General features: G+C 39.3%; 2 protein-coding genes across 2 annotated transcripts in view; one reads left to right on the forward strand and one right to left on the reverse strand.

Annotated features, from left to right (window-relative positions):
* The window catches only part of odam (odontogenic, ameloblast associated), a 130,137-nt gene that overhangs the window by 39,730 nt on the left and 76,733 nt on the right, over positions 1–13,674 (forward strand). The gene's annotated exons all lie outside the window — the stretch shown is intronic.
* On the reverse strand, positions 1,304–13,623 carry LOC132990679 (tetraspanin-5). The gene is made up of 10 exons (XM_061059040.1): positions 13,184–13,623; positions 8,429–8,479; positions 6,888–7,034; positions 6,606–6,776; positions 6,349–6,474; positions 4,844–4,891; positions 4,041–4,157; positions 3,886–3,947; positions 3,012–3,064; positions 1,304–2,912 (listed from the first exon to the last, which is right to left on the reverse strand). Exons 1-9 carry the CDS (start codon positions 13,265–13,267, stop codon positions 3,052–3,054), a joined length of 819 nt encoding a protein of 272 aa, XP_060915023.1. The 5' UTR covers positions 13,268–13,623; the 3' UTR covers positions 1,304–2,912; positions 3,012–3,051.

Below are 13,674 nucleotides of genomic sequence, written 5' to 3' on the forward strand. Positions count from 1 at the left end.
AAAAAGAAAGGGTTAAAAGGTAAACGTAAATACTGCAAAAGAAATCTGTCCTGCTATTTATCTGGATGTTTAAATAGTCAGAAGAGGGGTGCTGAGCTGACAGTTTCACACAGATGGATAAACAGGAAACACACATTTCATGTTTTAATCATCCATATTACGCAGCAGTTATTCCAAAAAAAAAATATGTTTGCTTGCATTAAATGGAAGTCTGAATGTGTTTGAAGTGAAAAGTGATTGCATCAGTAGAAACCAGTTTGCTGTTGTCCTCTAGCTAGAACAGGCCTGGAAGCAACACTGAGGCATCTGTCCAAAGGTCACATCACAGGTCTGCAATCAATCCCCGATAACACAACAAACACATCCTCTTATCTCAGAGGGGTATCTGAACAACAAATGATGTGAGGTCTGTTGAGAGAAAAATATGCATGAAGCCCACCGATCTTTTTTTATCTTTGACTTTCTCCTTTCATGATTGATACAACTGACAAAAAAAATAACAGGTCAGTGACAATATCATGACATTTTTCAGTGTATTACCAAATATGACATGTGTCTCCATCTAGAGATCTGACAGACACGACGATTGGATACAAAACATATTTTTAGATTCATAACGCTTCACCTTAAACCTTAAGTCTTTGTGTGTTTTTATGTGTGCGTGAAAGAAAAGACTGCTTCTGGCTGTCATGACCAGAGATGTGTTAGGGAGCATGCAGTTTTTCCTTTGAACAGCCCGATGCAGAATGCATTAGATGATTTTGTGACAGGTTGCTAAAAAGCACAGAGAGAAATAAATCTCATCATCAGTGTCCGTGTTACGAAATAGGGATCAATGTAAAATAAAAACCTTTTGATTGAAGATATTTCTAGATTTTTTTTTTTTTTACATCAAATACCATAACATGTTTTAATTAAGTACATTGACTTGTGAAGAGAACCGGAAGTACAGAACTGTTTTCTTGCCAGTGATTCCCCTGCAGGATCTTCACTGAGTATTACTTTCTTGTAACGAACACTAGATGTCGCTGGTGAGCAAATGTGTCACTAAAAAGCATAACTCACATGCAATGACGTCACGAGATTATATAGCGTTACCGTCTCATTAACTGCTTCACTAAAGAGCATTTTGACAGTGACGTAGAGGACATGTTACATAGCCAAACAACATTTGTAGTAGCATTAATTTAAAACTATTTACTCATTTTCTTTTTGCAAAACCGTGCATCACTTACTCTGATTATGAGTTCTTGGTTTTTTTTAAAGTTAATTTCGTTAAATCAAAGTCAGCTACCCTCAAAAGTTTACAAAGAAAAACATTTATTCATATATATATTTACAACTTGTCACAATTCAGTTATTTACAAGAACCAGGGGTACACAAAACAAAAGCAAAGTAATGAACAGGGGTACGAATATGGCACTGAGTGGTAAGAGAAAGTGTAATCAGTCAAAAACAATCATATAAAGCTTAAAGTGGAATAAAGAAGCTTTCATGTGAGGATGTTCACTTCAGTCAAATGCTGCTGTAGAGCCTTTGACCTTAAAGGACAAGCTGCAGTATGTGCGTGTATAACCTGCTGCAGGTTCACACTGCCTTTACATTTAACGGCTTCTTGTACTTTCATGCAGGTCTATTAAAGGTTATAAAGTAAATGTGATGCGTTCAGGTCACGTCTCAAAAGAAAGATCCATAAGCTCTATCTCACAACTCTCATTCCAAGTGTGCTATGAAAAAGATGCTGGTGAGAGAGCCTGAGTGCTCCGCTTTCAAGTAATGTATACGTGTGTGTTTATGAAGGCTATAAATCCTTTCTCTGTTCAGTTTAGTGCCACCAAGCAGTTCCAGCATGCCATTCCTCTAGCTTGTTTCTTAATTTTTCCAGTGAAAACTTACAGATCAGAAAACACCTCCATCAAAAGTATCCCATCGATTTGGTGCATTTTCTCATAGAAACACTAAAGAATACTTCAAAAACAGAAGAAAATTAATGAACACTGACATTAAGAAAAGGTCATGTGCAAGTGACAGCACAACACTGAAATGTCCTGGACCACAATCTCTATTAATCTGATTTTGGACAAATGATCTGCCACCATGGAGCATTGTAAAGTTTTTTGTTTTTTTTAATTAAAGGAAAAGTGCCCCCTCTAGTGGCCACCGTGAGACTAACATAACAGTCTGTCATGACAGATACTGAGAGGCCGCGATGAGCTTCATCAGTCTTAATGAAGATTAAAGTGCTTAAGGCTGCTCTTCTGGTTTACTTCACTTTATCTGGACTTTTTTTCTTTTTTAAATGTCACTCCCAAGAACTGCATCCCTACAAAGCTTACAACACCCACCGTTTATGATACTGCACGATATCACAGATGGAAATAAATCTAAAGTAAACTCTCGGTAGCTTCAAGAAGATTCAATTTCAACATTCAACAAAGTGCTAACCAGCCGATTCCCTCTAATCTAGTGACTATTTTACAAGTGTTTTAAAATACTCAACATTAATGAAATACGCTTAGGAGAGCCAATGTCCTACCAGTAGACAAAAGGCATGCAGTGCATTTCAAGCATCACTCTTATCTTTGTACACGACCCCTTACATGCAGTGTTTGAAACTGCAGCTGTGAGACATATAAAATCAAAGCCCCGTTTCTGACAGAAGCACTTCCTCTGATAAAGATTCATCTTCCATAAGTCATCCCGGCTACAAGTCCGACGCCCCTCTTTTACTTCTTTACAGAATTTGTTTAACGTTGCATTTCTGAGGTGGTGCTTTTGTCCGAAATAGGGCCACAAATCACTCTAAAAATAACTCTAAATTTACTATTTATTTACATATGAGGCTCTGTGTCTGGACACTTCAGTTGATTCATTTGTTTCCCTTCATTGCGGGCGTCCAAACTGCAGAGTCCTATGAGGAGGAAAAAACACCACAAGGAGAATCAATAGAATGAATGGATACACAAAACCATATTTATAAACTACAACAGGAGTGATGAATCTTTCTTACCTGGTACATCCTTCTTGCTTTTGGAGATACTGCTGTGGTTTTAGGTAAATAAACTGGACCAAGAGAGACAAAGATTTAAGATCTGATGCATCATTACCAAAATATATTGTGCAAAAATTGCATCCATTTCACAATGAAGTAGTTCTGAGTGTTGCTGTCACTGGGCTACAGGCGAGTGAACAGTTTACAAATTATTATTTCTCTGCATGCTAGAGTCCTCACTGTGTAAATGTATTTCTATATTTATTGGATGTTCACCTTGTTTGCTATTGAAGTGTTGGCATACTAACATCTAGTTAGCTAATAAGCAGTAAACAAAGTGTACACTTGCATGCATCTTATAATACATCAAGGGACTGAAACTCAAACTACAATATTCAACCTTACGCTTGAGCTAGAGAAAAGAAATCAGCATCATGGGACCATGAATGTCGTTGCCAAATTGTGTGTTAATACTGCTGGAAGATGTTCAGATATTTCACAAGAAAAAAATCAATGACCTGATGCTGTTGATAGATACAAGGTTTGTGTATCACCAAAGTTATATTGTAATTACCGGTAATCCTCAGGAGGAACGTGAATGTTTGTATCAAAGGTCTGTGATCTATTCGATCTGTTTCACTCTGGCAACAAAAAAATATTCCAACCAAGGTCAAACTAATTCACCTATTAACAACATTAAAGCGACACATTACAAGAGTGGGTCCCTGTTGTTGACTTGTGTCCCAAAAGGTCAACGCACTGTGTTGACAATGTGTACTCTCTACGTGTCTGCTGAGATGTGCGTAAAATATGAAACTAAGGCTGGTGAAGAAACAATGACCTCAAGTTCAAAGTCAAATGTTGCTCAATTGAAGAAACTGTTGCCACTTACCAACTCTCTCTCACTGCGTCAATGTCGCTCACGAGGTTCTGTGCTAGACAGATGCCAAAAATCTAAAACAGGAAACACATTAATGTATTACACGCACACGTTTAAGCTCGGACGAGAGCAAATAACAAACTAAACCTTTTTGGAATGTTTCTCACCTGTAGTAATGCAATCCCAATAAAGATGCCCGCCACCACCGTCAGGTTGTCTTGAAGCCACTTCTCAAACTGAGGAACGCAGCCTTTGATATAGATGAAGGTGCGCTGCTCTGAGTCCTGTCACAACACATTAAGATCAACACAAACTCTTATTATGTTCTTACAATGGTGACCGGATGAAATGTTCCGGCTTTCACTTCATTCTTCTTCTTCTTCAAAATTTTAGCTCTCACGGTAACTGGATTAAATCCTGCTGGGATTTATCTAAAACCTCTTTTAATGGCAGCATATGATTCTCTTTTACATCACAGCGGCCTCCATATAAGCCCTTCATAATAAAATCCTTCTGTATTACTGTTGCCTGCTTGTAAACACACACTCAGGCCACAGTTTTCATGCTCTGACTCTTGTTAAAACTGGTTTACTCTGGCTTTTCCTCACATTTTAGGTCAAAGAAACAAACACAGCCTTTTCCTTACATTATGCTACCCTCTGGAGTAAGGCCAAAACTAACGATGGGGGAGGGGCTTCAATTCCCAGTGCATTTCTGCAGCATGAGTAATACCAAACAGCCCAAAGTGCTGATGGGGAGCCAGCTGCTGTATTTTGGAGACTGCGAAGTTGGGATATACTGAAAGAGGAATATTGTACTCAGGGTGGAGTACCTCATGACATCATGCAGCCAAACGAACCTGCCAGAGGCTAAAAAGGGAAACGCCAACTTCTGGTCCTCATTCTTTTTAATACTTCCAGATGAGAATCTCAATCTCTTTTATCGCTGTACGTTTCTGTGAGCCACTTACCGCTTTCGCTCGAATGTCGTAGCCACACTGAGTGTTGATAACGTCCTCCTGCAAAGAGAAACAAACCGGCTCATGTTTACAGTTTTCAAAAAGGTAAATTCTTGTGAAATAAATACTTTCCCTGTGAGATCCATCAAGAACATCTGATTATGATTATGACGACACTGAAAGAGATATTCTTGGAGGATGTTAAAACTTCTGCTGCTTGTTTTTCAACTTTATTTTTGCAGAAAATGAAAAAGTTAATCTACACGAGTACATATCCGGGCTCTTTACAGCCCCGGGAACACCGCAGTCCAGAATGTTATTGGAGTGTGTTTGGCCTCCAGATGTTTACCGGACCAAAATGAACCCAGTGAACTTAAACCTCTTAAAACAGACCTGCACTGAGGACAAGACAGTTCCAGACATTGAAATGTGAGCTTAAGACCTGACTTGACCTTGAATGCTGCGGGGCTTGACTTGCATCAGGTAGCCTATAATCGCCACACAGGTTGTAAATGTAATCACTGAGGCTATGCATAAAAACACTCTTACCACAACTATCAACGCCATTCAAGGATCATAACCATCAGCAAGACAAATCCTGATTCATCCTTCTCTTTTTTGCCACACAAATCAAAACAGATACGTTCACTTTTTCCCGCTTTAGTCAAAGTGAATTACTTGTTTTCTCTTGTTGTTTTTTTGTCTTAGCTAAAACCTGCGAGGTCAAAGTGCCAGTCTGAGGATCTCGTTATGCCAACATTTTTTGGGTTTAAATGTTGGTATTTTAACTATTTTAATTCGATTAGATGATAGTATAAGTAAATCATATACATATTATCTAAACCCTGAGTTACTTTCAGTGCACAGAAAGACTAAAAAAGATTTCTGCGTTGAACTATTTATAACAGTTCGGTTTCTGTCCTCTGAGAACATCATGTGTTATTTAACTCCTTTATTATATAACAATTCATCTACTTTTTTTTCAAATAAAATGTTGCTCTATAAAGAGGATGACCTTGGTAGAACAGGATGTCCTGAGGTCAGCAGATAAAAAAAACAACAATCTTGTGCAACTTTCATTACAGTAAAGCCCTTCTGCTTTTTGCTGAAGCAGAGCTCTGTCACTGCTCTGCACGGAGAGCAGCAGTGAGAGCATTTTTCTGGCCGAGGTCAAGATTACTCCTCCCAGCTGCTCGCAGATTTTTGCAGTGCTGGCAGAGTCAGAGAGGACTAAACACTGCGGCCTGGACGTCCTGTTGGAAAGCGGCCATGACAGTTGACTGCCCTGAGGCGGGCCTTCTGGAGGACACAGATAACCACGCTATCTGTCACAGAGAAAACCTGCACCATTTCCTCTCACCGTTCCAGCTCTTAAAAGTTTCAGCATGTTAGAAAAACACCTACCCAATCTGTACTCACACTGACAGACTTTAAAACGCCCATGTTACTCACAGGCTCGTTTGGTTTGACCATAAATTGAAAATTCAGAAGAGTGGCAAGATTTTGGGAGGACATACCGCTGGATCTTTGGTGCAGCAGGAAAAGGGAACTCCACATTTCTCACGACTCGGGTTTGAATCTGTGCAGTTGAAGTAGATGTTCAAATTCCAGTCGTCGGCTCCGAAAGCTCCACAACACTCCCACTACAAGGTCAAACGGACAAGAATAACTCCTAACTTTATGTCAGCAAAGTCTCACAGAAATGAAGATCTACGATCAAGCTGCAGTAAAAGCAACACTGGGCGGAAATCAGTAGAGAAAACACTGTGCTCACATATTCCTGAGTGAAGTCTATCAGGTTCTGTAGATCGATGTCGTCTCTGTAGGCCCGAATGTTGTTGTTAATAAAAAAGTTGAGCTGGTCCTTGATCCAATCTTTGAAGACAAACGCCAGGACTCCCGCAGTGAGCTCCAGGAAGAAGATGATACCCAGGAACACGGAGAACTGAAACCCATGATTCATAACTCACTGAATTCAACAAATATTATTATGAGACTGTTATGAGTGAAATTTAAAATCCTCATGAAGCTGTATTTTTTTAATGAAGGAGCATACAAATTTGAGCAGGAAGGAGTTTTCTCGCAGCGCTCCGATGCATCCGGCGAAGCCGAGGATGAACATCACACCACCGACCACCAAGAAGAGCCAGACTGGATCAAACCCACCCAGGTCCGTGATGGACGAGATGTTGGAGAGTACACCCTGAAAACAGAGAGTGGGGTTGGAGGCTTAAAGGTGTTACAGTACAAAAGAAATCGTTTCAAATCCAGTTGGAGTCCACTTTATCTGGACGCATAATCAAAGCCGGTAAAATGACTCAGCCTTATGGACGTGAATACGATTAGCAAGTGTTCAAGCTATACTCCTCTTCCTCTCAAAGCCGAATATTAAATAATGTGCAGGGCTAAAAGAAGAAGTCATTAATTATTAACTAGTTTGGTGATTGTTTAAAGGAAATGTCTTTTAAATATGTGCTTATTGTGTAGTCAGATAAGAAGACTTAACTCAAATCTAAGGGTAGCCTAAAACCGTCAAAAGGTAACATAACCGTCCTACTAGCAACTACAGACCCTCAGTTTTTGAACATGTTACAACCTGTCTTTTTAATTCGCACAGATAAAATAAAAACAAAGAGATGTGGGTTACTAGAGGTTACTTGAGTCGTGGCTAGTTACCCTACAAACGTTCCCTTTAGGATAAACCCGGACCATAAATCTCCATAAACAACAGCTAACTTGTGTTTTACACTTGACACTGAGTTAAATATCAGTATTAAATAATACATGTTAAATATTGAGCTTTAGAGGAGCTAACAGGGTGGGTTTTAAAGAGATTTTCTTGTGCTAAGCTAAGCTAATGCCCTACTGGTTCCAGTATTTACATGAGGATCTCACTTGAGAGGCTGAGACCTTCTAATGTCATCTCTTTGTGGGAAAGATTATCAGCCTATTTCCCAAAATGTGGCCATAATGACAATGATCATTTGATTTGTTCAACCATTTAAAAACACTTCTTTGGCTCCAGATTTGCACTTTCTCTGTTTGTTATCATGTAAACTGAAGCGCACTGGGTTTAGGACTGCAGGTCAAGAAGAGACAAAGAAACTTTCACTCTGGGCTTTAGAAAATTATAACTGATGAGTGTTGCTACCTTCTAATATTTCATTGACTAAACAATGACTGAAGTAATGAACACAGTAATTACTTGATTCAGGAAAGACACAAATCTTAAAACGCAGCCAGATTTTTAGAAAAGAGCAATGATCTTAGAAATGAACCTGGTCTTTAAAGGTTACTCAGTGAAAGTGGAGAAACCTCTGTCCCCACTTTTTACACCCCTGGTCCATAATACACAATGACTGAATCTGTGAAATGCATCAGATTGTCTGTGCTGTCCATTGTTCAGAAGGCGTCCCACCGGAAAGCATGACATTCCTTTCTGATTCAGTAAAGCCACAGGCAGCATCACAAGCAGAAAGACGGGGTGCAAACAACAGGACCCTGAATGTAAATGATTCGCTCACTATATGTCAAGGTGTCCATATGTAAAAACTTAAAGATTCACATAAGAAACTGTTTCACGTTCCATAAACTCACCTTCTCGCTCCACGCCCACAGCCCGATGCCGAGGAACGCAACTCCAAGGAACTAACAGGGAGAGAAAAGAAGAGGAATGAGGATTATTTCTCTGTGAATGCAACATGTAGTCATCCCACAGAAGCGCAGAGACAAACCCGCACAGAGATTTTCCTGGCAGACGTCCATTCCTAAATATCTCTCATCTCAGTCTGCACGAGCAGCGGGAGAGTCCCACATTAGAAGGCATCTTATAACAGCTTGAACACATTATCACCGTATGTACACACGGTTACAACAGCAGTGTAAAGGTTGAATGGCTTAAAAAGACGGTAATCAAGACAATCACAGCCTCTTTTCAACTGGCTGCTAGTAAGTGCTAAGATTGGATTTTCTTTTCATCATCATTTCAATCTTTTTTTTTTTTTTAATATCCTCTGATGTTTCGGCTACTTGTCAACCCGAAGCAGCAACTTTGAGATTTCACTTCAGCGACTTTAAGAAGTATTACTCTTTTCTTTTAACACAAGTGTTGAACCCACCACAGAGATTGGGATCAAATAGAGTTCAAAGCCTCAAATTCTACTGTACCTCTTTAACTCGTGAGTAATACGTAAAAAATGTTTTGTTTTCTGAACTTAAATAGTAGGATGAGAGAAAAGAGCCACACAACGACACTTCATTACAGGTGAGGTAGAGCACGGGATGCATTTTAAAGGTCTAGAACGTCAGAGATCTTATGGGGGGGCACGAGGCTCCGTCTGCTCTGAGGTTGTCAAAATAAGATCTGAACATAGTCCCTAAAATCCTGATAAAACATGTGGTGGGAAGTTTATACCATGGTGTATAGGTAAGAACAAGTGTGTGTGGACCTATTTTGATAGAATGTTACCAATTGAAGCTGTTCAAATTGATGGTAATTTCGTACAGCACTGTATCAATTTTTTATTTTTCTTTCATGTGTGGGTCCTTGGGGGATGTGGGGGGGGGGGGAACGATTAGGAACCTCTGGTCTAGAATTTGCTTTTGTGTTGATAATATTTTATTTATAGGATATAATCTGAATTTCATAAATTGCAAATACTGATCTTTATCTATCTTCTATTTTATTATTTCCTCATCTTGATAAAAAAGTGATTCTAATGAAATGAATGATTCATAACAAGAAAAAACAGGAAAATCCTACAACGACTGATGCTAAGATAACAAATATTATGTTTTTTTTTAAAAGAACTATCTTTAGACCATGTTGGAGCCTGTTTACAGACTGATCCTGCTTTAGGATTTTCTCCTCTTCGTAAATATAAAACACTCTGCAGATTAACTAAGAGGACAGTGGAGCAGATGTTCCTGACACAGCTCACTTCCTCTCTTCATATATAAACGTTCGACGGGATCACGGGGTCACTGACGGCCTCAGTGAGGCCTGACAGGTGGTCCTCGTCTTCATCACTCTGACCTCCATAAAAGAACAAAAAATGTGATGTGCTCCACTCATTTCAAGACGGTGAGTGATAGGATGATACCATGAGAGCATCAAAATCTGCATTAAGCATTTGAGATGTTTTTCAAGCTGATATTTTCCACAGATGATAATCTGATATTTTGACATGACAGGAACGGATGTGAGCTATGAAAGTCATAAAGGCTGAATTTGATGTAGCTGTCTCAGTCAGAGTCCGGGTACTGTTTATAAACTGATTGTCTGTCCAAACTTACCAACACACTTAAATAGTTACAAAGGACATTGATCAGAAGTAACAGCTGTGTTTTTTTACTATGAGCAGTCCACATGTCTGCTGTGAAGAAGGTGGGAACTGAATGAGCAGGACAGCTGTTCAGTTAGGTTGAATTTTTACAAGTTTTTTTGTAAAATAATGATAATGATGATGACGACGATGATGATACACAATAATAATAATAATTTTGAATTCACTGGATTAGCCAAAGTTGAACAGTATCAGCTGAATATTTTATCCAATAACATACAGTATAAGATAGCCCCGAGAAAGCTGTCATTTTTAGCATTTCCGTTATTAAAAAAAAGGCCTTAGCAACAGATCTATATAGTTCACTTTCTGGAATACTAATGCAGCTGTAATGATTTGACAATTCATTGATTAGTCAGTTCAAAGAAAATTAAGTTCATATATGATAATTCAGTATCAGAAGATGTCCTCGACATAGTAAATCACTCCTTACAGCTAGGTGTTGTCCCTACCGATTTTAAGACTGCCTTAATTAAACGTCTTTTAAAAAAAGGGAACCTGTATATTTTAACACCTAGTCATTTTAGACCAATCTCAAACCTGCCATTTTAAGCAAAATTTTAGAGAAGTTAGTTTTTAATCAGTTGAGTGCCTTTTTAACCTCAAACACTACATTAGAAATGTTTCAATCTGGCTTTAGGGCGCGCCACAGCACTGAGACGGCCCTGCTAAAAGTAGTTAATGATATCAGAAAAAACCTTGGCAACAACAAGCCTTCAGTTCTGGTACTACTCGACCTCAGTGCTGCTTTCGATACTGTTGACCACCAGATTCTTTTAGATAGACTAAGTGAGCATGTAGGCCTTTCTGGAAATGTTTTTAACTGGTTCACCTCGTATTTGTGTGACAGAAAATGTTTTGTATCGATAGAAGACTGCACCTCCAAACAATACGAGGTCTCCAGTGGGGGTACCACAAGGATCAATTTTAGGACCACTACTTTTTAATTTGTACATGTTACATCCTGGGTGGTGTCATCAGGAGGCACGGAATCTCTTTCCACAGCTATGCTGATGACACTCAGCTCTATGTGGCCGTGTCTCCTGATGACACCAGACAAACTGACTCACTTTTTAATTGTATTTTAGATATAAAAGCCTGGATGTCACAGAACTTTTTGCAGCTCAACCAGGACAAAACAGAGGTTTTAATCATCGGTTCAAAGGCTCAGCGAGAGAAACTGGCCCCCAAACTAAAAAAAAAATAGGACTCAACCCAAGTCAAGAAGCACGGAATCTTGGGGTGATCTTTGACTCAGATTTTAATTTTAAGGCCCACGTAAAGGGTGTCACAAAAACAGCATTTTACCACCTGAAAAACATCGCCAAAGTGAGGCCATTTCTCTCTCTGAGCCAAACAGAGAGACTAATGCACGCTTTTATTACTAGCAGGCTGGACTATTGTAACGCTCTCCTTTCTGGTCTTCCAAAAAACACAACAAATCGGCTTCAGCTACTACAAAACTCTGCCGCACGAGTACTGACAAAGACCAGAAGGAGAGCACACATCACACCTGTTTTAAAATCTTTACACTGGCTGCCTGTTAGTTTTCGTGTTGATTTTAAAATTATTTTATTAGTTTATAAAGCATTACATGGCCTTGCACCAGACCACCTGTCAGATATGATTTTAGCTTATGAACCAGTACGGCCCCTCAGATCCTCCAGTTCCTCTCTCTTAGTTGTTCCACAGAGCAGGACAAAAACCTTTGGCGATGCTGCTTTCAGCTGTTACGCTCCGAGACTGTAGAACAACCTTCCTGAGGGTCTGAGAGGAGCCCAGAATATCGAGATTTTTAAACGCAGTCTTAAAACTCATTTATTCAGTCTGGCTTTTATATAGTGTTTTATATCAATTCAAATCTTAACATTACTGTATTGTCTTTTTATCCTACTACAATTTTAAATATTTTCCTCTTATATATTTATTTTAATGTCTTGTTGCTTTTATGTGTCGTATTTTACTGTATTTTATTTTTATACATATATTTTATTTTTAATTCTTATTGGTGTGCATTGGTCTCTCAATGATTTTATAAACTACTTTTCGTCAATAACTTTTCTGCACTCTTGTTAAGCACTTTGAACTGCAATTTAATTTGTCTGAAAGGTGCTATATAAATAAAGTTTGATTGATTGATTGATTGATTGATTGATTGATAGATAATCTATTAATTGCAGTCATTTTTCCCAAAAATACGAAAGCTCTACTATTCAGCTTTTTAAAGAATATTCTGCTCTGCTTTGTCATTTATAATAATAAAGTCTTCTCAGGTGTTCTTAACATGGGCATAAAAAGACATGAAGGAGGTTATTATGTGATTTGAACGACTAACTGAGGAAAGAAAAGTAACTCTAATCATGAATCTATGAACAGATGACCTTATAACCATGCCTTATCCTTAATAACCCTCCTTCTTCTTCTTCTTCTTCTCCACAGGAAACACTTAAAATAGCACCAACCAGTCTAAAGCTGGTAACTGCAGGCGGAAAGGACACCCAGAAGTCCTGTCTGGTGTCACTGGTGATAACTCCAGATTACAAAAAAGGAGAGATAGGCTTTGTTTGTTTTGTTCTCGTGACAACAATCCGTACACGAGGATCACGAATTATCATGAATTATCTGATCATTACAGTCTGCTCAGACATCTCTGACACTCACAATCAAATCTTTCTTTATGGTGTATCTTGATGTAAACACACTGTGCTTCCACTCTCTCTGCTGCTGCTGCTGCTGCTGCTGCTGCTGTCCACACGAAAACAAAGCGTGCTGCTGATAGGTGACAGTGGGAGAACAAGTGCACGGCGGCATATGAGCTCACAGGGATGAAATCATCGCGTCTCCAATGAAAGACAACAGGAAGGGCAACAAAGAAGAAAGACCACAGCCCTCACTGAATTGAGAAAAGCAAAGGTGATGTTGATGGAGAACAAAAAAAAAAAACATGTCATGTCAGAGCATTCACCGGAGGCCTGAATGTCTCAAACAGCAAAACCACAGGACTTACCCAGAATATGATGTTGAACCCGAAGATGAAATACTTGATGCAGCAGCTCACTTCATGAGCCTTGAAATGCTTTCCTGACATCATCTTTGAGGTCGCTGTTCAGACGCCGCCCGCAGTGGAGAAGGGTTTCTGTTTGACAGCCCGCTTGTCGGGCTGGAAACACCTTCTTTTTTCGTCTTCTTTTATTTTGTCAAGGCTCCTCAAACGCGCTGTTAGTTGTTTTCACCGTCTCATTGTAAACATGGTCGTGTGTTTGCGGTGACAGGCAGGAATCCGCAGGAAAAGCCGCACAGTCTGCCACTTGTCTGTCCAAATATCCAGTTATTCCTGGAGAGATCCTCCAAAACGTGTAACGGTGAAATAGATCCACACAAGTCAACCAGATTAGAACCGATGGTCCGCTATCTATCTATCTGACCCATTATGTAGACATGGCTGTAGTTTGACTGACGTCAGTGGGGAACCAATGAGGGTGGTTATTGGTCACAAGA

Source organism: Labrus mixtus, chromosome 2 (assembly GCF_963584025.1).
Source record: "Labrus mixtus chromosome 2, fLabMix1.1, whole genome shotgun sequence".
Taxonomy (NCBI): Eukaryota; Metazoa; Chordata; class Actinopteri; order Labriformes; family Labridae; genus Labrus; species Labrus mixtus.